The sequence below is a fragment of the Sebastes fasciatus genome, chromosome 6 (assembly GCF_043250625.1).
Source record: "Sebastes fasciatus isolate fSebFas1 chromosome 6, fSebFas1.pri, whole genome shotgun sequence".
Classification (NCBI taxonomy): Eukaryota; Metazoa; Chordata; class Actinopteri; order Perciformes; family Sebastidae; genus Sebastes; species Sebastes fasciatus.
The window spans coordinates 28,336,050-28,360,075 of NC_133800.1; the positions used below are offsets into that span (position 1 = coordinate 28,336,050).

Sequence of the window (24,026 nt, forward strand, 5' to 3'; positions counted from 1 at the left end):
GCTAACAGCCGTTGATGTTTTTTGCTTCATGCTCCATTAGCAACTTTCATTGGAATGAACGGAGCCCCATCTCCAACCCTGATTCCAGTTGTCTTTATACATCCTCATCTATACTTCCCTGGAGCAAGCAGCACTCCCGGGGGCCAAAATTCAGATTTGGATTTTCCTAAACCTAACCAAGTAGATTTGTTGCTCACACCTAAGGCGATTTCTAGAAAGCCCTGAAGGCAAACTTCTCCCATGTGCGGGATTCAGTAATCGGCCCGCTCCATATGGACACACGTTCCGAACGGGCACTGCACTATGGCTAGATAGTGAGGGGGTTTGTGGTTTGTGTGAAATTACCCTTTAAGATGCAAGCAGCATCTCTCCTTACTACTGCATCAAAGATTATATAACTTGTAGTGGTGTGTTTGACCATCACAAGCCACAACACATAATAGATTATTTAAGGAAGTGATGATGGCCCAGCAAACCTGATCAACACTCCTCAGTTGTACTGTATTCAGTGGACCATGTCTAATAATAGTAAAACAGACATCATCTGTAGTCCTTCGCCACACAATAACACATTACAGATTTCACCCTTAAAATTTCCAGCAGCAGTGTTGAGCAGCCTCCATAGTGTACTCAGCAGCAGCGTATGAAACGCTGTGCCCTCTCATGCAGCTGTTTTTGTAATTTGAGCACAAATGGCATTGTTCCCTCTCCTCTCCTGCGTTCGCCTAAGCCGTAAAAATTACAACGCTATTGCTAAAGCTCCATCCGCCTACACCGGCTCTGCGTGGAGAAGCCCTCATTTAAAAATCATTGTGAGGAATGCAGGGAATCCCAAACTGAAGAGGAAGTAGAGGCAGGTTTAAGGAGGTTTATGTCCACAGTGACAACGTAAATTACACCTCTTCATTACAAAGTTCACTGACGATGGCGAATTTCTGTCTCAAAAGGGTGACATTTTCCTTTAATGGTTAATTTAGAGATGGCTGTAATTGAGGATGCTCTGCTTTCTATGTGGTCATTCATCTATTGTGTAGGTTTAATGATTGTTGGAGCCGTTATTTCTAAGATTTACTAAGAAAAAAGTATTTTCTGTTGGAAAAACACTTTAAGACGTGAGCTGTTTTTCTCCGAGAGCGTCAATGACCTTCGGAGGAAATAAGGATAAATCAAAAGCATGATCAGTTTTAAGCAATTTGAAATATCTTCTATTTGGACAGAAATACAAGGTAAATACAAACATTTCTATTTGAACATTTTGTTTTCCTTCAACCGCCTCGCTACCTCCTACATCAGACGATTGTGCAGGTATCGCTGCAACACCTTTCCTTGGAGCGCTGCTGTTTTTGAGCATCCTTTAATATGCCAGTCAGGTGCCAATCCATTTGTTTGTTGTTCCAAACCTGCAATCAACATTTCAATCTAGATGCAGTTTACGCAGCGTACAGGTGTGAAAACAAATCTTCTTGGCTGTGTTCATGTAATTGTAAGGTTTTGTGATGAGCCCTTTCATTCGGAAATTACTATCGAGATATCTTTCAAGCATTAAATGACACCTGATTCAATAGAGCTTCAGGTAATCTTTTCCCTCCCGCCTCTTCTCTCCCCCCCAGCTTCCAGCCCGACACAGCAAGTCAAGCAAACTTGTGTGCGCAAGAGCCTGATATGCGCCTTCGCCATCGCTTTCATCATCAGCGTCATGCTCATCGCGGCCAATCAGGTGCTGCGGAGCGGCATGAAATAGGAGCAGCGGCGTCTTCAGCCTTGACCACCACCTAAAGGCTGCCTCACAGATAAATGACTGAAGAGATGAAGCTAAAAAAAACAAAACATATAACTGACAATCACGCAAACAGGCCGACATACAGGATAATAACCGGAGTCACAGGACAACTACATGTGCAGGAATTCGTCTTGGCGTCAGAGACATGCTGACCTCACATACAAAGAGACGGCGCTTAAAGTGGACAGCTGACTATACATATCACTCTTCGTACTACAACATCTAGTATTCATTAGCATATGTGCATTTGAGCAGTGTTGCATTCAGTATGGTGGCAGCTATAAAGAGAAGTGTAGTGACTGTCCAGTTCTGTATTCGTCCAGTGTACCATGCCGTTTATTATAAACGAATAGAAAGAAAAATCTGTGAAATATCGTGGGGACTTTTGGAGAAAATGTATTCCTGAGGCTGGAAGGTTGTTGTTGTGTTCGAGGTCTGGAGTGCACGGCGTTGTGGAGATATTGTATGCGGAGCAACATTGTTGGGAACCACTTGGGAGAAACAACAGCTTGGTAAGAAACCAAAATAATAGGGGAAGAGCAGGGAGGTGCATGTGATTGTGTGGATAGTTTCAGTCTGAGCAGGGTGAAGCAGGTTAACAGCTCGCAGGGGGAAGGTGTTGAACGGACAGGTAACTGGCTGGACGTGCAGTAAACACTCCACTCTCTCCGGCTCCACTGCGGGGCTTTTTCAAGCCTCAGAGGACCACCATCTATGCATGAAATGCATGGATTTAGTCGTCTTGACGCATTTGTAACAGTTCTTATCAATGTATTAATCATTATGACTGTGTAACAGCTGTTTTCAATTACTCAACGACAACTGTGAGCAACTGTGTGCGGTGCGGGGCATCCACAACAAAAGTAAAGTGTACGGCTGCATGAAAAAGAAGGGCTGCTTTAGTACGTGCTCGTAAAAAAAAAACATTTCGGGATTGCTAAGCTGTGGACCCTTTGCATCGCCGGGCACCTAATGACCATCGCCGCCGACCCCCCCCTGCCACCGAAGAGCAAAAGATGTGTGTCACTCAACCATTTAAAGAATATGCATCGATCTGTTCGATAGTGCGGATGCAAATGTGCAGGAATGTACTTTGTTCTTTTTATTTTTTTTGTTGTTTTCCGTCTGGATGCGTTGCTATAGAGCAATAAATGTGTGTAAAATAGACATCTCACAATGCTTTGGACAGACATGGATCTTGAAAGACTTTGGACCTATTAACTGTTGAGGTCAGAAAAGTTTTGAGGGTTTTTGGCAATAGAGTAAGAGACTCTGAGGGGACAACCCTCTTACTCAGTGAAATGCAGACAGATGAGCGGAGCTGAAGCTGCCCAGTGCATCGGAGACTGACGGGGGGCCAAATGGTGTAAACTGTTGCAATAAAACATAACTATCTGTGAAGCACCACATGAATTTGACTGGGTGCAGTTGAGGTTGTGCATGCATCTGGGTTAGGTCTGTCATCATCAATGTGTATTGTACATAACTTCAACCAAAGCTTCGGAGGGATCTGTGACAACAGAACTGGGCCACACGATGACGACGACGACGAGACCGAGCTCAGTGAACAACTGATGAAATCAACGTTTTGAATTATTGAGAAGAAACCAGAAATCACGCACAAGTCCCACTGTCGTACTCACTATGTTCTAATCAGCAGACCTTCATCAGGAAACCTGGGGAAAAAAAAACTTTTGTTTTAAAACCAAATTAGAATTTTGAACCGGGCCAAGACGTGTTTGGAAAGTAAAAAAAAAAAAAACCTTCAAAATGCCCTCAAAAACAAGACACTGCATTACAGAGATCTAAATAATTCACATCTTATGAATATCCCATTTTAAGATCTCTATTGGCAGCTCCCCAAACTTGGATCTCACAAGAGCCAGAGCCTCACAGAGGCATCACAATTAGACTACCCTATCGCCCAGAGTCAGGACGGGATAACGATTATCTGATGCACCCGGTCAATTTGTCACAGGTGTCAACTCTGTGGGGAACTGAGAAAAAAAAGCCCATTTATTAACAGATACCTTTTTTCCATTTTTGCACTTTAAGATGTGCTGCAGCGCACAACAAACAACTCACCGCCATGATTGTTCATCCAACTCCTGAATCGTTATGTATAGTTTAGGCATAAATAATTACTTTGCCATAGATGTATCTATTTTTGTGATAAGAATATGATGGAATAGAATATTAACTGACTGGCAAATTATACCGTCTCATTCGTTTTCTATTATATCATTCCCGAGGGGAACATTTTCACGGGGAATAAAGTTATAATATTAATAATTTGATTTGTTTGCCTTATTCTTTGAGACACTTTGTGCATAAAATACACCAATCATGGGTTTATTATTTATCACCAGAGCAAAATGTACAAACCAATATTTATTTTTCTTTCTACCGATGAAAAAAATCTGTATGAACATGTTGATAGTCTACTGAATGTTCTATTTCCATTGTACTGTACTTTGATACTTGTCTTTGGATCTTGCAAAAATGTTTATTGACCATGTGATATCTGTTCATCAACTCCACCCGATGTTCTTATTCTATGTCTGTGGAATGGTATTTCACATGAATAAAATAACGACCATGTTATGTGTGTGTGAAATAATTTTTTCCATTTGTCAAATACTCAATCAGGGAGCTTTGAGAATACTCTGTGAAATGCTAAGGGTCAGTTTATCAATTGACATTCTGACATTTCAGATTGAAATCCATAGACAGTGATGGATTTTTAACGTTAGCTGAATCCATGGATTGCTTTATTCCATTTTGACATACCCTTTGGCTTAGCAGAGGGTTTTTGAGCCTCATATGTTGCATTTATCCCAACAAAATTGTCTTGTATCTTCTGTTCACTAGCAATGGTCAGGCTGTTCCATTCTGGCAGTCTAAAAGGAGACGGGGAGAGACTTTTTTGCAAACATTATTTACAAGAAAAAAAGCAGCTTTAAGGCCTTTACATACCAGGACGAATAAACAACACGAAAATGAAACTATTCATACCGGCAGCGATGCAAATTGGCGACAGTTGCAACACTTGTTCAATAAAGTTTACAATAGATTCATGCAGGTGGAGGACCAATTCGGACCCAGAGCAACGTCTGGCAGTCTGTCGGAGGTAAATTGTTGTATAGCCTAAACTACTGTATACCATTTTATTGAGTTTCCTTTTAGCAAAATGCTCGGAATGAATTTGAGTTCCCTCTGGTAAACAGTTACGCAGTGTATATGTCTAGGGCCTTTATTGTGAAAAGTAAGTACAGAAGGAGTAGATATGGTCGGCACTGCCTTTGTAAAGGTTGTAAGAGTGATAAAGTTTGCTGTCTTGGTTCGTTCTAACTCTCGGCTACACATTTTGAATGTGTCCATTCCGCACAACGTGATTGGTTGATGCTTTTATTTGTGGGATGAAAGCTCAGAAAAATCGACCTCATTTCGGGAAAAAAAATTGCATTCTGTGTGAACAACAAAAACATATTGACGTGTGAATTAATCGCACAAAAAACATGCCCCCTGTGTGTAAAGGCCTTTATGCACCGCATAAAATTGTCTGCAATATAGATTCTTATCAATATAATTGCAAAACGTACATTTAAAAGGACCTATTATATTTTTGTGCTTGTTCCCTTTTAGTTTGTTATAACGCTTTTTTGTGCAAGTTCTGCAAAGTTACAAAGCCCAAAGTCTACGCCAAAGGGACTTACTCTCCCCCACAGAAACACTGCTCCTGAACTGCCTGAAACGCCTTGCTTGAAGTCCCGCCTTTTCTTCCGTAACATGGTGATGTCACCAAGTAACACATTTGTATAATACCTGCCTAGCGGCTAGTTTGGTACGCTCTCAATCAAAGATAGTTAGAGCAGAGCTGGTAGCGGAGCCGAAGAGTTTTGTTCGGTTGACCAATCATAACAGTGGATCAGCTGACCAATCAGAGCAGACTGGGCTTTTTGGGAGGGAAGGAGCAGGAGGTCAAACAGAGTGTTTCAAACAGCAGCAGCACAGTCGGTATGAGAAAAATAAAGCATTTTTATTAACATTAAAGCATGTAAACATGTTCTAGTAGAAACCCCAAATACAAGTATGAACCTGAAAATAAGAATAATAAGTCCCCTTTAAGTAATCAAGGACAACCCTACTGTATGTGCCATTCCCTTGAGCTACAGTGGCCTGTTATGACCAGTTAGGTAGATCAAATCCTAGAGAAACATCTTGTGAGACAATAATCCATCAACATACAAATACTGGAAAAATAATTCTGTATGTACATTTGTTTTTCTGCTAAAGAAGGAAACATCTCAGCCTTTTTAGCTGGTAAATGTTGTGACGGCGGTCTCTTGCTCACAGCACCGTGTTCCGTCTTTGAGCTGCTGAAAATTCACGTAGGTGGTGAGAGGAGATTAGGAGTGTCTTGAATTGCCAGGAGGCAGAGAGTTTGTTCCCAAAACTGAGTTTAAACCAGCCAATAATGAATGCTGGAAATCTAAGCTCCCTTTGATGCAATTGTGGAATCATTTATACACAGAGTTTTGATCATTTTGTGCAATAGCATGATGCCTAATACATCTTTTGGGTAGATAACACTTGATAAAAGCATTTGGGTGGTCTGATTTAAACAATTTGACCCTTTATTCTTTAATTGCCACACCAGTAAAAAGCGATGAGCTTCTCCCAAATTGCTATCTATTAAAAAAAGGTAAATGCCCATTTACAGTATAAGTACACTTGAACAATTTGCATCTCCAACTCTGGGTCATATTAAAAGAACAAAAAGTTGCATAGTATACAGTGTAAATCAGACATTCATCAGTGTTTTGGATCCTGTTTTCGTGGTATTCTACCAAGCATTGCCGTCTTGTATAGTCAAGCCAAGTCACATATTAACAGTCTAACATACATCGAAAGCCAGAGAAAAAAAATGGGTTTTCAGCCTGGATTTGAAGCATTTGATGGTGGGGGGTTGATCGAACATGTAGAGGCAGGCAGTTCTACAACTTGTCACCCATACGCCTCAAACGACTATCAGGGACGGAAAGCAGCAGCTTATCGGATGACCTCAGTGTTTTAGAAGGACAGACGGGATGTGGAAGGTCCCTGAGATATGCTGGAGCTAACCCTTTCAAAGCTTTAAAAGCTAAAAGTAAAATGTTGCAGTCAACTCTAAATTTCACTGGAAACCATGTAGTCCAATGACATTAAAATCTGAGTAATATGGCAGGACGTTTTAGATGTTAGCAGACGTGCGGCTGCATTTTGCCATAGCGTAAGGTGTGCCATAGTCTATGTATAGTCATAGGTATTTACTCTTGGATGCACCTTTTGGGCAGAAGTTGCACCGCGTCCTGTGATCAAAGTTAAAAACTCTAGAACAGTTATTGTCTTAAATTGGTTTTGTTGAATAATTGGAGACTGGTGTTTTATATTCTAGTTAGTGACATTTGTTGTATTCATTTGTGACGTGTTATGTTATTTATGTTATGTTGTTTACGTACATATTGTACTTAGTGTACAAACTTATTTTAAGGCCAACCATGACATTTTTCCTAAACCTAATTAAGCTTTTGTTGCCTATACCTAGTGAGTGCTTTTGTTGCCCCCAGCTGGTACTGCACCTTCACACACGGGTGTAATAATCACGCCTCGGAAAGGCAAAACGTGACACTGTGATACTGGGTTGGATTGTTAGACATGGCTCAATCAGGTTGAGTTAGGTACAACTATTTATAACAATAAATCACAACTCAAAATGGGCTCTACCAAATATAATAAAAAGTCATAAACATTTTCATCTAAAATCAATTATTATCTATTCCTATCTGCTATATTGTGCAACTTCTGCATATTTTTATTCTGATGTGTTTTTCTATCTTTGCCACAGACGCCATTCAAGTGTCAATTCTGCATAGTAAATTAAAAACAGGGACTCACACTGTTGCGGGAGTCAGCAACTGTAACATTCCCGTGGAATCAGACAACAGTATGATGATTGATGTTGCATGTTATTGATGCCTAAAATAGAAACAGCTAAAAAAGAAACATATACGTATATTGTAATAGGAACAACAACAGCATCCCTGTCCCTCTAAGGGAGTTACACACAAATGAATCTATTCAAGACAAAACCTTATGTAAGGAATAAATTAGTCAATAAATATTGGAGTTGCAAAGAAAACTCCTGGGGGGACGATTGTTTCTAGAGAACGCGTTCATGCATTATTCGATTGTAAGGAAGGTCGCTATCAGAAAGCAGATAACTGATAATGATTATTTTGTGTGTCCTTTACCACATTTTTCCAGCCCGACATGCTCCACAAGGTTCCAAATGGCAGCATAAGCCCTTGCCAGAATGACTAACGGTTTTGTCATTCCCAGAGGGAGAGGAAATAGGAAAAGTATTTCATTTCTTTTGTCTCAACATTAATCAGTCGCTGAATGCCTCAAGGTGAACGCTGGTAATCAAAAGGAAATAACTGGCATGACATTCATCTTTTTTTTGTGTGTGTTGCGCAGAAACCTTGGAGACTCAAAAATAGAAAAAAAAATAAAAAATGCTCCGCAAGCCAATGACCAGCGAACCATTACGGTGACCCGATGATCAATGGAGGTCAGAAAATGAAGTTCCACACAAACACATAAATCATAATGGAAGGAGGAGAGGCACTTGTCAGTTTTTACACTGTGGCGGAAAGCCAAAGTCAGGAGCCAGATTTATCCCGGATTCCTCTGCGGGATCAGTGACTCACGGTAACTTTATTACTCAGCTGCAGGGTTCAGAAAGAGCTCCATTGCATCAGTCCGTAAAGGGCTCTCACTGAAGTTCTGCATATCGCCAGTGCCTCCGTGCACCCAGGGACTATCTCCCTCCTTGGCAGAAGCTTAAAGGCTTTTCATTTGTAAAAAAAATATCTGCTTTAAAAGAACAAGCCAAGGTTTGACATGGTTCTTTTGAAACCCAGATATGGCGAGAGCCCAATGGGTGGCAGAGAGAGGACACGAGAATATGTTTCAGAAATACTCAAGATAATACCTAAGAGCGATGTAAACCCCGAGAGGAAGTTTTAATCTCATCACTGCTGCACAAACAAAATGGGTATGTTTTCCTCCCCGCCATACCTAAATAAGCACCAGAGCTAAGCCGATATGCTGCAGTACCAGTTCTAATCAAATGTATTTATGGAAGGGGGCGAATTAGAGAGCAAATACAAGTTTGTTCTGGGGAATCCAGAAAATCCATAAAAAGCATATTAAGATGGATAAGCAAATGTTCACATGGGAGGACAACAATATCCGTGCTGGAAAAAAAATTTTAATTGCTAATTGCTTGATTGTTTGCCAGTCAGGTGCATAATGGGCAGAGAGTGAATGCCAAATGTTTGCAAAGTAATTCTGAGATTGAACTTCACTTCGAACCATTAAAAAGGCTTCACATTCTTGTTTTTCAGCAATTTCTTTTCAATCCTCCTCGCTCTCCTGGGCGTCTGAGCACAACAGATCATTATCATTTTCCCAATAAATATGCTAAACACATTTGCACTATCCGGCTAAGTTAACCGGCAAGGGACCGTCTGTATTGTTCGCCAATCCCCATCAATTAGGACTGCCCAGGCTGCATAAAGATTGCCGGTTTGTGATGTATACGTGCAGCAGTGACGTCACTCCTATCAGTGTCATATTGCAGCGTCAGATCACATTGTTGTCAACGGAGACATTAGCAGTCACATCAGGCCACACTATGATTTCCCACGGAGAGCGAGTGATTAAAAGGACTGATTCTCACAGCAGCCGCGGAAAAATTGAGACGTTTCTCATCTATTACTGATGAGCCTGTTTAGCCTCCATAGATGAAGCCGGGGATCTGAGCTTATTAATGTTTTATTCTTCTATTTCACTTAGTAAGAATTGTTTCAATGAGATGTTTTAAAGATATTGTTTCATCCGTGGTAATTAATAGCAAACAAAAGGTGCAGAAAACTAAAACTCTTTAAGGAAGTTCAGAGCGATCAATTGTATTGACCCAAGTTATTGTGGGTCACGGATGAATACACAGCTCTGTAAAATTGATCCACTTTACTTTCTCTATACTGAAGACACAAGGCTTTGTGTGCTTGCTCCACAACTCTAAAATGTACAGTCGCTATTGCTCAACCACCCTCAAACCTTTTTAGCATATTGTTACACCAAACTTTGTCTCTCTTTTAGTCAACAAACTGTTGTTATATCAGCCAAAAGTTGGACGGAGAGAAAGATGAGAGAATTCTAACAAAAACACTTCCTCTGTGGGTTTGAGCACAAAATGCAGCAGTGTTTTAGCACAATGCTGAAAAAAAAGACTGAACAACGACTAACCCTGTGAAGAGGGGAAAAAACAGGAAAACTGTTTTTTTTGGTAAATGTTTGGTCAAAACGGAATATCTTTAGTCGGGATAAACTTTAAAAAGGCAGATATTTAATACGTCTGCACACAACAGTGTATAATGCCAGATTTCCACTGCATGATCGGCTCTGCTTGACTCACTTTTGGTACCAGGTTCTTTTCTCTATTTCGCTTTCCACTGCGGATACAGTAGTACACCTTCAGTATAGGCGGGATTCTCAGCTGATCGGCGTACCGACGCTGTGTGAAACTGACGTGACATCATCTTCGAATCGACACTCGCTGAATCATTTCAGCGGCAACCAAACAGAGGAACGTTTGCACTTCGTCAATTGTATGGCAAAGTAGTGTATACAGCGTATTTTTGCAGGCTGCCACTTTTTAAAATCTGGGTCGAGTAAATAAAAAAATTGTGGTCGCTATTGACGGCTATAATAGCTTGGCTATTTAAAAATAGTAGGTTTGTGCAGGATGTCCTGTGTCGCACTAGTGACGATTCTCTCTGACCAATCAGTGGTCTGCAGTGTTTGAACTCCTTCTTGCATCGGCTCAGCTCGCTTGGAACCTCGACCGAGGTGGTGCCAAAGTACCAGGAACTATCCATAAGTTTTGCTAATGGAAAACCAAAAAAGGGCGAGTCGAGTAGAGTCGTCCCGTATTACGCAGTGGAAATTCGGTATGACTGTGTCCATGCGAGTTCAAAATGTTGGTTGTTTTGTACCACAAAAATGTGCCTTGTTTAGGTGTAACGATATGTAGAGATGATCACTGGACTGAAGTCAGGGTGGATTCAAGCATCTTTAGACACCTAATCCTATGCCCCTAAAATCAACCCTACCATTAATTCTTTGCTTCATTACAAATCCAATGTTATCCTAAAATCTTGAAAAAACTAAGGCAGATCGTAACCCTTGACTTGGTCAAAGTGACAACCAAACAAAATGGCCCCAAACTTCAGGCTTTTATAATTTTTAGGACATTTGCCCCACACAATGAAACACAAGGCAACTACATAGAACAGCAGCCTTTTTAGCAAATCAACTAAAACTGCATGTTAACAAACAAGTTCCAATAAGCCTCCACACGGCCGAACATGAAAGCAGCTCATCTCCAGATCTTTTCAGCTTGGAAATCATCAATCACTGAAACGACATGTCTGTCCTGTTCCCTCCCACCCCGTGCCCCTTCCAGTACGTTCACAGCTCGGGAGATGAAGAGTAATCAACAGACTTCCAGGAAATCAAACAATGTAATATTTCCTGCCAGGAAGAGATGTCATTGACGTCGACCCCTGGGTCAAGGCCAGTTTGCTTATGAGAGTGAGGATCCGGGGACCTATTTGATGCTTGATGGGAGCAGATGGAGTACTCGCTGCTGCTGCTGCTGTCGGGCCAGCTGCAGCTGCCACAACTTTTATTTTCTCTGATCGTTGGTTATTTATTTATGTTTTTATTTATTTTACTTATTTGACAGGAGGAAGAGCTCTGGTGGTTTTTTATTTCAGCTGATGTGAACTTTGCAAGGGTGTTGTTTCACCCTTCTGAGCAGTGTGGTTACTGAGAGTTCAGGAGGCAAGAAGAACTAAAGTCCAAGTCCAATTAATACTTTTCTTGTCTCTTTAAGTTAATGACTAACGCCGGCATTCTACCGGACAGGTCTGCACCGCGTTCCGGCTGATGCGGTTTTGTGCCGTCCTCCGCACAGCGTCATAGTTTCTCACAACGGGAGCGTTTCAGAAGCGTTTTGCCTGACTATTTGTGCTTCTACCAGTAGGCTACATAGTTAAACAGTTTAAACAGTCTTTATTGTTGTCATTTCCTACTTTGCTGTGCTGTATCCTACAGTGAATACCGTTAAAAGTCCAGCTATGAACGACACAGATCAAAGATTTGTGTCTGTAGTGACGTGATACGATCAGGAGTCCGCAAGGGCTGTTTATTTGGAAAATAGACCAGATGCTCCAGCCGTTCCGCTTCCTGCAGCTCGATCTGCTCTGTGCAACGGCTGTGAAACGACCGAAGAGACTTTCTTGGCAAGAGAAAAAATGAAGGCCTCACAAATTTTCTGTCTCCGGCTTCAAAAAAGCGATAAAAAGGTGCAACAAATTAACAAGAGAATGAGAGAAAACGTCAGTCAAAAACAGCCTGTACGTGCCCACAGTCCTGAGAAGTGGTCTAATCAGCCCGAATAAGTGGAAACTCCTGTGTGGTGTAGCCTATCTTGGGTAGGGGCTTTAACAAACTCGAAATATGCCTACACAAAAAGAGTTTATGTACCTGAAAAAAAAACACAATGTACGTGTTGATTTGTATTATCTTTAACATGATAAGTAAGCGGTCCAAAAAGATAGATCCAGATTAGGGTTGCGGTCACACATGCAACTGTTAAAGGTGATTTTATCAAAAGTTGAACCCTAGCAACAGTGCCTGTGCATGAGGTATTGTAACTTTCCACTCACACAAAAGACAGAAAGGTGCTCTTGTACCTAATGAGATCTAGTTGGAAAAAACTGCCTAATCATCTCACCTTTACAAAGCTCTTAATTGAAAGCTTAAGGTCACAGCAAGCGAAAGGCCACGGTTAGTCAATTTCATGAGCAGTTGGTAATACCTCAAATATAGGGAGCCTGGATGTTAACATTTAGAGAGACGTGACCCTCTGTCTGCCTTTGGCCATCAACCCAGTCAGGTCCCTCTGCAGGGATGGATAATATCCCATAACTGCAGATTCAGAGGCTCATCGGCTCCGTGCTGCAGAGATGCTGCAGGAGGCGGTCAAACGAGGTATTGAAGTATTACAGAGGGAGTAGAGGATACAGGGCTTTGTTCTACGTGTTCTTCCTCCACACATTCTCAAATGTACAGCCCAACTTCACTTATATGTATCCTTAATATTTAACAGGAAACTCCTGTCTCTCAAACAATGAAACCTCACAACTCCTGCAGCTGAAAATATGATTTTCTCTGTGAGCTGAGCAGCAACAGTTTATCAAGCTGCTGTAAAGAAATATGCAAAATTTGCAATATGGCTGGAACTGCTTTGTTAATTAGAACACTTGTGACCTCCATGTGATTAGGACAATCATGTGATTAAATATTTAATTGATTGACAGCACTAATATATCACTATTCACACAATAAATAGCAACATTTAATCAGATTTAAATTCAAATTTAGTTCAGTTAATGTTGCGTTTCTTTTTCTCCATCAGCCTGACAGAGCAGTGCAGCATCCCAACCTCCAAACCTCTCCTTCCATTCGAACTGAAACATTATCATTGCAGTCTCCAGACATCTGGCAATCACGCCGCGACGATTTATAGACATATGAGTGGTGTCATCGTTCTTTTAATTCATCTCGGTGCTATAAATTTCCATCACTGCCTGCCAGATTCCGGTGTGTCATGTTTCTATCCGTCTCTGCAATTGTCTCCAGTGGCATTATCATTCACGTCATGGTCATGGACCCCAGCCAGGAGCTTGATTGGATCAGGAGTCACCGAACTTCCAGTTTTAATTGAATTGAAGATGCTCTCTCCCCAAGAGGCTACCGGTGGCCCGTGGGTGGAAAATACTAAGCAGAGCATTAAGAATATGCATGAGATGGTTAGGGTGCATTAACTGGAGGCTTTAAAGAGGTTAATAGCCAATGAATAGCAATACATTATTATTTTTATTAGACATTTTCGTGGTCGGAATACAACTGGCTTGATTTCAGACTAAGAGAATATAAACAAAGCATTAAGATCTGGAAACGACACCGCCTGAATAAATATTAAAATAAAACAATAAATGTGGCTCTATGAGATGGAAGTTGTGCCCTCTTCTAATCATACATTTTAATCTCTATATCTTAATTGTCAAATACTTTTTATCTTTTTGATGTGCTGGGCTTCACATGAAGAATTATAAGGCTGGAAAATAGTTTTTTTCTTCTTCTCAAAAGCCTGGCATCACTCCTCCGCCATGTTGTCCCTCATGTTTGTCAGCTTGGAGGCAGCTCGATCATCCCGCTAACTATCACAGTTAAAACATGTTTTCCCATAAGCGTCTGTGGAGAATTCTGAGAAGCTCAGTGGTTTCCGCTTCTGCTGTTGCTGCCCCCGACACAAACAAAAAAACACAAACAAACCAGAACATGCAGGAAATAGAGTTCATATGAGAGTGCTTTTTGGGGAGTTAGGGGTAATGAGTCATATTCCTCCTATTATTATTCCAAAATGTATTATAATTTTTGTGTATTTGCACACACCGATCAATTAGCGTAACCGCTCTCATCCTCCTGGAATCTCCCAGAACCAAAAAGGCTTTAATACTTTTGTCAGAACGCACCTCAAACGGATATCAGAGTCCCGCCTGAATCAAACGGCTGGCAGGCCTGCGACTGCTTCATCCCAGCTTGGAAGTGGAACTCTGCTGTTTAACAGAAAGGCCCAAATGAGCCTTCATATTCATATTCAAAGTCATTTCATCAAAATGTCTTTTGAGAACAAAGACGGCAGAAATCAAAAGCCACAAACGGCAGGAGATTTAGACTTCTAACTTCTTACAGAATGTGCAATGTGAGGTTTTGATTCACAATGAGATGAAACAAGAAATCAAAAATGAGTTTTTGACCTTTTAAACAAGTTCATGTCCATATCACAGATCAACAGCGGACGCCGCAAATATTGACATTTACAAGATAGATCATGTGATGCCATACCGGTGTACCTGCACATCAGAACTCTGTATGACATATTACTTATGACACATTTAAGATTTTTGACCTTTCCTTCAATTAACCAAAGGCATCAGTAGGCTCTTGGCAGCCTTGCTAGCTTTTCTACTTCTATTTCAAGCCTTTGCCATTAATGGCGGCCGCACCTTGTGTGCCGCTAAGGCATCTCTGGCTGTGCCTGTCCTCATGGATGTATAAAGAGAACGGGATACAGCGATGGAGGCGGGCGCCTGTTCATTTCTGTGAGAGTTGCTCAGTGGCACATGAAGCCAAAATAAGCAATAACGTACCCGGATCATCCGGTCTGATGCTCATTCACATGAACAGAGGAAGGAAAATAACTCTGGATTCAGCTATTGGTGAATTTTACAACTTTTAGGACCTAATGATTTAAATAAGGGCAACTCAAGTGTTCATACTGGAAAGTTGATTCACCTAAAAAAAAATTATCTGCTGAGTTACAGACGTCTCATTTCTTCATCTGCAGTGCGTTGAGCTCTCAGGGCCACTGTAGAGAAATCTATAAGAGGCTAAAACACGTCAATCGTTAAGCCTCTCAAAAGCAGGCCTCAGTTTTATGTGCGAGCGTCTGCCTGAGGCTGGACTTATGATATATTTCTAAGGTGATGAAAGAAAGACGGTTCATGTGCTCAGTCCTCGCAACAGCAGGTTAAGTGTCAGGATGAAGTGTCCTTGAGAGAGATGGTTAACCCCCACCTGCTCACTCAATGACAGACCCTTTGATCATAACTGGCTAAACTAATTCACACCTGCTCAAGTATCATGTTTTTGTCATCTGTTTTATAGGTTGAGATATGCTCACCTTGGCTCAGAGTGGTTGTTGTCTCACAAACCTTGAATTATTGTGTCTACAAATTAAAGTCTTGGCATTGGTGGTGACTCCGTTTAGGTAAAAGAGATAGCCCACTTGAGAACAGTTTGGAATTCAGTATCTAGATGTAATGTAATGTGAGTGAATCCACAACAGCATGTTTGTGTTTACCAACCTGGCTGGTCTGGGATCATTTCATGGCTAAAGACGCCAAAAGGGACAAAAGCCCAGGTTTCTTTGGATGAAATGCTTGGTCGCAGGTTTTCAGGCAGTATGTTGCTTTCCATTCATCAGTTGTCCTGCCATTGACTATGATCAATACCAGCATTTCATCTAGGCAGTGACTCCACTGGATTTCATTTAACATGGGATGCTTTTCTCTTTTGCACTTGAATGAAGTTCCCTTCTGCAACTTATCACTTAAAACACATTGTTTTAAGTGTCCTTTAACTGCAGGGTCACAGGCTTCATATCCACCACAGCTAAAGCATCTATCAGAATGTATTCAGTGACCTTGAAAACTACGGATTTGGCTTTGTTTAACATAGGCCTTGTTTCCTACTCATTAAGTTAGTTAATCACTCCTATACTTGTAGAATTCACCAAGGACAAGGGATTTGACAGGCAGATGGATGGCTTTTATGGCGTAGTTAAATTTGATCTATAATACTTTACAACTTATAGTGATGGATGGATGGATGGAAGGATGGATGGATGGACTGAGTTTGCTGGCAAGAGATCTAGGATAGAAGATAGCTGGAGCCAAACTGCAGTAATATGTGTTTCCATTTTGCCTAAAAAAATATCTGTTTCATGGGAGGCTGTGCATTCCTCCTAGTTTATTTCTTCATTCATACACTCAAACATGTAATGTCTAAGAGACATATACATCAACAACACAATTGAAGCTGGTAGCTCGATTGGGTTCAATATGCAAGACATTTGTAAACAGAAATTTCCATATCAATATGTACCGTGATGGTTTCCTTACTCACTGAGATGTGTGTGGAACTATTTTAATTCAATTCAGTTCTTTATTTAGAATAACCCACTCAATATCAAAGCTTCTTTAGGGACTCCCGGGTACATCCATTAAAAACAATCAAACAGTTTGTCTTTCAAAGACCCAACAGCCTGGCTCCCAGCAACAAAACAGTGTTAGACCCATAGTTGACGATTGATCAACAGAGCTGCACGTCTCATAACAGGCCAGACATTGAAAGACCATATAAAAATGTTATAGGCTGGTCTCACTCCTGGGGCGCCACATATCAATGTTTGGGCAGTGGCCTTCGGCATCTTGATACCAAAGCACAAGGCACCCTTTAGCTTCTGTATAAAATGCTTTCAACTAACTCCAATATAAACCCCTTCAAGTCATTATTAGACACTCAGAGCAAGGAAAATATAGTATTAAGAGCGAGAAAGTCCGCTGAGGGAGGATGGGACAAACAAACACAAGACTTCTACTCAGGGGCCCAGAGTTGGTGCCCCGTGTGAAACCAAATGTTCTTTTTTTTTATAATTTGTTATTTTTATTGACAATGTCATGTCACGTGACGCTATGTCACCGAGTCACACATTACGTCCGTAGCTTAAGTGACGTTATAAGTGTACTTATTTTAAGCCAAACTATGATGTTTTTTCCAACCCTAACAGAGAAGTTTTGTTGCCTATCCCTAACCTAGCCACCGTTTCACAATGTCAACCACGCACAAACTTTTGCGTCAAGATACTACGCAAAAGGCTGCTTCTAAAATATGACGAGTAAGTTGTGAAGAGTACTGAACTGTATCGACAGCGATCTTAACTCTTTCCTTAATGACAGAGAGGAGTCATATGGCTGTTTTGGCGGCACCTTGACGTTGCTCAACATCTTCCCTCATCCATATTCTTCATGGATGTTTGCAATATACCTTCTGTCTCTCCATATTGTAAATTCACTATTGTTATTGTAGATACAGTATGTATTGCATGTGTTCCTTTATTCCCCCTCATTAAAGAGTTTGTTTTTTTAGTGTTTTCCTTATCCAATCCGATGATAGGGATAGAGGATGTTGTATGCTGGACAGATTGTAAAGCCCCCTGAGGCCAATTTTCCAGATACTATATATGAGTAAGATTGACTTGACCAAACTAATAAACAGGTTTTAAAATGTAAATTAAACTGACCTTTACAGTATGTGTAACAATGTAAATGGACCTCTCTCAAACCAGAGGTTCGTTTTAATAAGTGTTTGGCTGAAGGCAGATTTTGATATATTGCAATCCAATATTGCATCATGCATATTTATGATTTTTATTGGATATCGGTTTTTGCATGTCACCATGTTACGGATACATGCAAAAAAAAAAAAAAAAAATCATGGATCATTAAAATCTTGTGCTTTGAGGTCAAAATTTACATAGAGTGTCCAGTTTTCTAGATGGAAAATAAGTAGTATTCATTAGAGATGGAGTCTGTCACTGCATATATACCGCAGTAGCAAACTGAGCTTTTAGACAGATTAGATTTCCAGCTCCCAGAGTGAAACATACCTCCCTCTTATGTAAAGAGCAAATTCAGGTAACATGCAAATGGCTCTATTCGAAACCCTCTCGCATTGAAGCAAAATAAAAAAAAACACACCCATAAACTGAATATAACAGCCTTTATGTGCTTTGCTCAATACATTCTCCTCTCCCATCAAACTCTGCAGATTTAATGCTGTCGCTCCTTGATAAAATATTAATCTGTACTGTATGGCGAGTGGCCATTTAAACCACCGGGAGAAGTGAATTGCCCTGCCATTCCCCCTCACCCAGGTAATCAGACCCAAATTGAAAATATCCAGCCACCAATTTCAATCCGTGCTTCAATATTCCCTGCCTGCCAGTATGATGTCACATTTTCTACAGAGCCTGCTGGCTGTTAAAAGGTGGAGATAATATAAGTGGCTTATGAATGAGATTTGAATTTCATTGCCTAATATCATTCAGAGTCAGTAAATGGGCAATATGTATTCTGTATCCCTAAAAGGGCGTTTCGCTTGGGTCAGAGGAATGGCATCAAATAATGGAGCCGTACATGTGTTCCCATCATATTGTCGTTTCTTTGCAGATGCCAGGTCCTTTTTCTATCAGCCATATCTGGAGAAACGAATAAGACAGATTGAACATTGTCCCAGGGGATTTAGTGGTGGGCTCACAGCTTGACGCTCCCTGCAGGCTCACGGGGTGCTCTTGGAAGTATTTTCCTCCAGTTGCTAATGGAAACAGTTATGGAGGTGGGTCAGTCGGGGATGTGCGACTGGTTTAATGAGTTTCTTTACCAGAGTAGCAGATTCAGTTAAAGGACCGGTTCACCCAAATTACAATTGCAATTAAAAGATCATGACACACAACAATACAATTAAATAGATGTGCAGGAATAGCCCAGTAACCCTAGGAACTATGTCCATATTGGATTTTCTGCATGATTACGGCCACTGCCGACTTTCCGACATACGGGAGTGGCCATGGAGAAAAAAAAGATAATTAACTAACCCTTAATTTAATTAAAACGCTCCGGGCCTTTCTAAGTTGACCTACAGCCGGTCGTGACCCACCACCACGGACGAAGTGTGCCGTTCCTGACCCACCGAGTTGAATCCCTGTGCAGAAAAAGCCCCCAGGAAGAGCGCCGGGCTTTGAAGCAAATCTTACACAGTGGTCAAACGGCGGTACTACAACTTCCGTGTCCGTCACATGACTTTTTCCCATAAACTTACATTCACAAAGAGACGTCTGTAACTCGGCGGGTACTTTTTTAGGTAAATCAACTACTTAGTACAAACACTTGTGTTGCCCTTATTTAAGTCATTAGGTCCTAAAAGTTATAAAATGCACCAATAGTCAAAGTTAGTTTCCTTCCTCCGTTCATGTGATGAGCCCCGACCGAGGCTGGACCGAGGGCTAGGAGGTGGGGTTAAAGGAAACCCTGGTGCTCCTGCACTATGGGCCCAATGATCGCTGGAAGATCTGGGTAATTTTATACTCTGAAGTTGATCTTTTTGCTTCATGCGTCACTGAGCAACTTTCATTGGAATGCCTCGGCTCAGATGCTGTACCCAGTTATCTTTATACATCCATGGCTAACCCCACCCACTGAGAAGTATAAACACATTTCCAGTTCATTATGAAACTGTGGTGGACCTACCTATACTGTGCTAAACTTGGAGGTATGACATCACTTGGAACAAAGGATCTCATCGGTCAAACACATTATTTCCCCAGGCGGAAATCCGCTGAAATCAAAGTCTGTCCAAACGAACTAGTCCTTTAACCAATAATCATGGTGTGTATTATCAACTCGTCATCCAGTTTATGAATGAAGCGGAACTACAACAGTCTGTGAGGGTTAAAGCTCTTAACCACCTGGGATTAAGGGGACGGTCGGGAACATTTCCAGGCTCTTGGCAGGGCCGGCGAGCTCTCCACCATGAGGGATTACTGAAATAAGCGATGAGGATGTCGCTGTGATGTCTTTGATATTTCCTCCTGCTGGTGCTTAGCACGGCCTCGTCACTCACATTCTGTGATTACCTCTGAGCTGCCTGCACCCAATCATAATTAAGGTGATGGCAGACTCTCCGGAGCCCGGCTGACGGCACGCCGCGATGCTGTATTGTGGTAAAAGACACGAAGAAGGAAAACTTGATCAGAAGTTGCAGAAGCACATTTTTCAAAAGGATGGGAAGGAGGGCAACAATATGTTTAGCGAGATAGAGAACATTATGTCATCAGACTATCCGAGGCCATTATTCAACACACTCCACCAAAGAAAGGCAATTTGATGAGGCCGAAGCTGAAGATGTGACCGCTGTGTCTCCAGAGGGGCTTTCTATTCCATTTTTCACCACCAGCTGGTTAATCTTTGTCCTCTCCAACACCTAATAGGAGTTCATACGCATTAAAAGCGGATACAGGAGGAGCTGAATGGGTCGCAGCATCCTGGTGGACGTACAGGACTCTCTGAGGAGTGGGGAGTGTGAAAGCAATGCCAGAACACGTCAGACTACTGTCACTGTTAGAGAGGTACAAGCTCGACGTCAGGACTTCTCCTTTTGATGTCTCATCACCATGCAGAACATAACTTGGAGGAGAGAAGAGATAAAAATATTGAATGATGCTCTGAGATGCATTTAAAGCCAATCAATACATGACAATACAATTAATTAGGATTCCTTGGTATAATTACTGCCATCTAATGAGAACAAGGTTGAGAGGATCATCGCTCTGATGCCTGCAGCTTTAGTTCAGCTACATGTAGTGTTTGCCTCCTTTTGTCAGTGTCTGTCTGCATTGTTTTCTCTTCGGCTTTACTGAAGAGAGATACACATGTTGAAAGTGTCTTCTCCGTGAGCCCTTCACTTGTCTCAACATTGGCTATTATGGGACGGCTTTAGCTCCGTTTGCACTGAAAGGCCATGGTGAAAAAGACAAACAGTAGCTTGGTACTCTTTGCCGTTGTGTGCTGTAAACCGCGTTTTATGGAGGGTAAAGTAATCTTCAAAATCTGATTCAAGAAGCAGCATTTTCTCAGTGTTAGAGAAGCCAGACTTGCAGCGAGATGTGCACTGTGATCGCTCAACCGAACCCAGTAAATTCTTGCTTTATTTTATGATGTGGTGTGAGCTGGCTGCACAAAGAACTGGTCTAGCCACAGAAAGCATCACAGGAGACAGACAGACAACCAAACTGCAGCACTTGAAAGCCGCCCTCTATATATAAACTGGGGAGAGCTAATGAGGAAGAAGGTGCATCTGAGCAGGCAGGTGAACACAATCAGGTGATTAGCTGAGGAAGAATCCTCAAAGAGGACGGAAAATGACAGGGACGATCTTAATTAAACATTAAACTCATGTCTTGTTCCATGCAAAATTAATTTATCACAATTTTCAGATACGCCTGAACCGTATTTAAAACACTATTTATAGGCTACTAATTAACAATTTTGCATTTTTATTTATTTATTTTAGTTGCACGCTCTGCCAGTCTTAAAAATTGGCTGTCTTGTAAATAGTTTGACATTTTGGAATATACTCTTACCGGTATTTTCTTTTTTTTATAATTAACATTTTTATTGCCATTTTAAGATAAACATTTACAAACATGCAATGAATATCTGTTATAGGACAACCAGCAGTGTTTATGTCTGTACTTGAGACATGGAAAGTATAAAAACTGACACTGTTTGGGGAAGTACAGACGAACACAAAAAATTTAAAATAGGTAAGTAAAACAAATAAAGAAACACAAGTCAAACAATTGCATACTTCCACACTACGCAATGTCAAATACATCAATAATGAAGATGAAATGTAGTGCAGGCTAGTCCCTGCCACAGAAATAAAAGTGAGAAAGAGCATTGGAAATGTTACCTACTATAGGACTTTTAATTATTGAGTCCCCCCCAGTCCTGCACCGTAGTCTGGTCCTCTAATGTCTCCAATTTCAAATGAAAACATCCCACTGTGCTCATGAGTCTGTATGACAGGCCTCCCAGCACCTACAAATACTATTTATGATAGCAGTCACGATAGAAAATAACATTGATCACCCCCTCAATCCACTTTCATTCACATTATTTCTGTCTAGTCGCAGATAAAGGACTTTAAAATGGTGAAGGGTTTTACTTTGACAGGTGCTTTGTCCCTTCTGCTAGTCCTAAATTACATTCCCAGTTGAACAATATGTATATGATGTGTGTGAATATGGAAGTACATGTGTAGATATATGTAGGGGCACACATTTATATAATTTTAGTTAAAGTTAATAATTATGTATGGTGTGTATCTGCATTTTTTTCCATAGAAGACTCAAATAAATGTCCTCCTTGGACAATAAAAACCTGCCTGAATATACCTGTATTTACCCCGAAACGCTCCGTTTTAGCGCCTGTCTCTTTAAGAAACCCTCCCAAAAAAGCCCAGTCTGCTCTGATTAGGAAAAATATGATGCACCTTTGCAAAGGTAGTTCTCACGCTGTGGGTGATCTCTTCTAATGAGCCTGCATGTGACATAGGAAGGAGAGCCTAATGTTTTCTGATCTAGGCAGCCCACTAAAAACTGACTGCATCTTATTTCACAGTTTGTGGGTTGGTTGGCACTCCAGATACCCAAATGTACGCGCACAAGCACTGAAAAAGTCCCCTTTAAACTGCTCTATGTCTCCCGTTGTTAGCATTAATTTCTTTCAATGTATATTCATGCTAGAAGCACCAAACCAGTTTATTTTACTCCACAAGGTCACACAGTTTAAATTTTACCTTTAGCATTTTTAACCAAGCATTTTTAATTGAGGTTAAAGGGTGATCATGTGAGATCTTTAATGTGTTTGGCGCCACTTATTAAGTCAAGATACACTTGTTTCAACCCTTCCAGTGTTCAGGTTTTAACTCTCAGGACAGTCAATAGATAAATATAAGAAAAGTTAATAGTTTTTCCATGTTTCTTCTCTGCAGCAATATGTGACCTCACGTTTAGGTTATCTTCTGAGCACCCCCTTCCACATAAAGTGGTAAGCATACATTACATCCTCCAATCTGAGTGTTTTTTCCATTTTCTGTTCACCATGAAGAGTGCGGCAGCCACTGCAGCTTGTTGTATCCTGAATGTAAAGTAGAGAGGAATACGCACGTTGTATCACTGAAACTGTGACTCTCTCATAAGCCGCTAGTTGACTTCTTAGTGCTCCACACTCTGAATAATTTCTCACCAGCAAAAGAAACAATAGCACCGAATACTACAGTAGCTGTAAGCTTGTTGTGAAAACAAGTGTGACATATGTAGTGGTGTACATTTTCTAACCAAACGGAGGAAAAAGAGGTGCAGACAACAAAATATGAAATCGAATTCCATGTTGACACGACCTGGAGTTATTGATTATCAAATGATACATCATCATATTCATGTGTTGACAGGCATAACCTTTATTCTGCTGCCAGTGGGTTTCTTGATCAGGACATGTGTAGCATGATAATCTGTTCTCATTGGACTTTGCAGCACTGCCAAACGCTCCCCATGCCTCTTTTGGTCGCTGACTGCCACTGTGTGGTCATAAATATTTAACACAATTCTGCTGCAGTCGGGTTTAAACTCTTTCACTTCACAAGCCTCAAGCAATTTGACTCCTGCATCCCACTCATCAAACAGTAATGGTAATATTATATACTGCAGGGATGACTTCGAGATAAATGGAAAGAGTTTAAAGTAAGTCTCACATTGTTCCTTCCAGAAACAAAAGAACAGGTTGCTCTATGTACCTGAGAAACACTAATCTTCTCTCACTCG

General features: G+C 41.0%; 1 protein-coding gene across 1 annotated transcript in view; it reads left to right on the top strand.

Annotated features, from left to right (window-relative positions):
* Positions 1-4,384, top strand: part of cabp7a (calcium binding protein 7a) — a 28,223-nt gene extending 23,839 nt beyond the window's left edge. The window contains exon 5 of the mRNA XM_074638993.1: positions 1,611-4,384. Within this exon, the coding sequence (XP_074495094.1) occupies positions 1,611-1,741 (131 nt within the window). The 3' untranslated portion in view covers positions 1,742-4,384. The remainder of the gene's footprint in view (positions 1-1,610) is intronic.
* Positions 4,385-24,026: the final 19,642 nt, after the last annotated feature.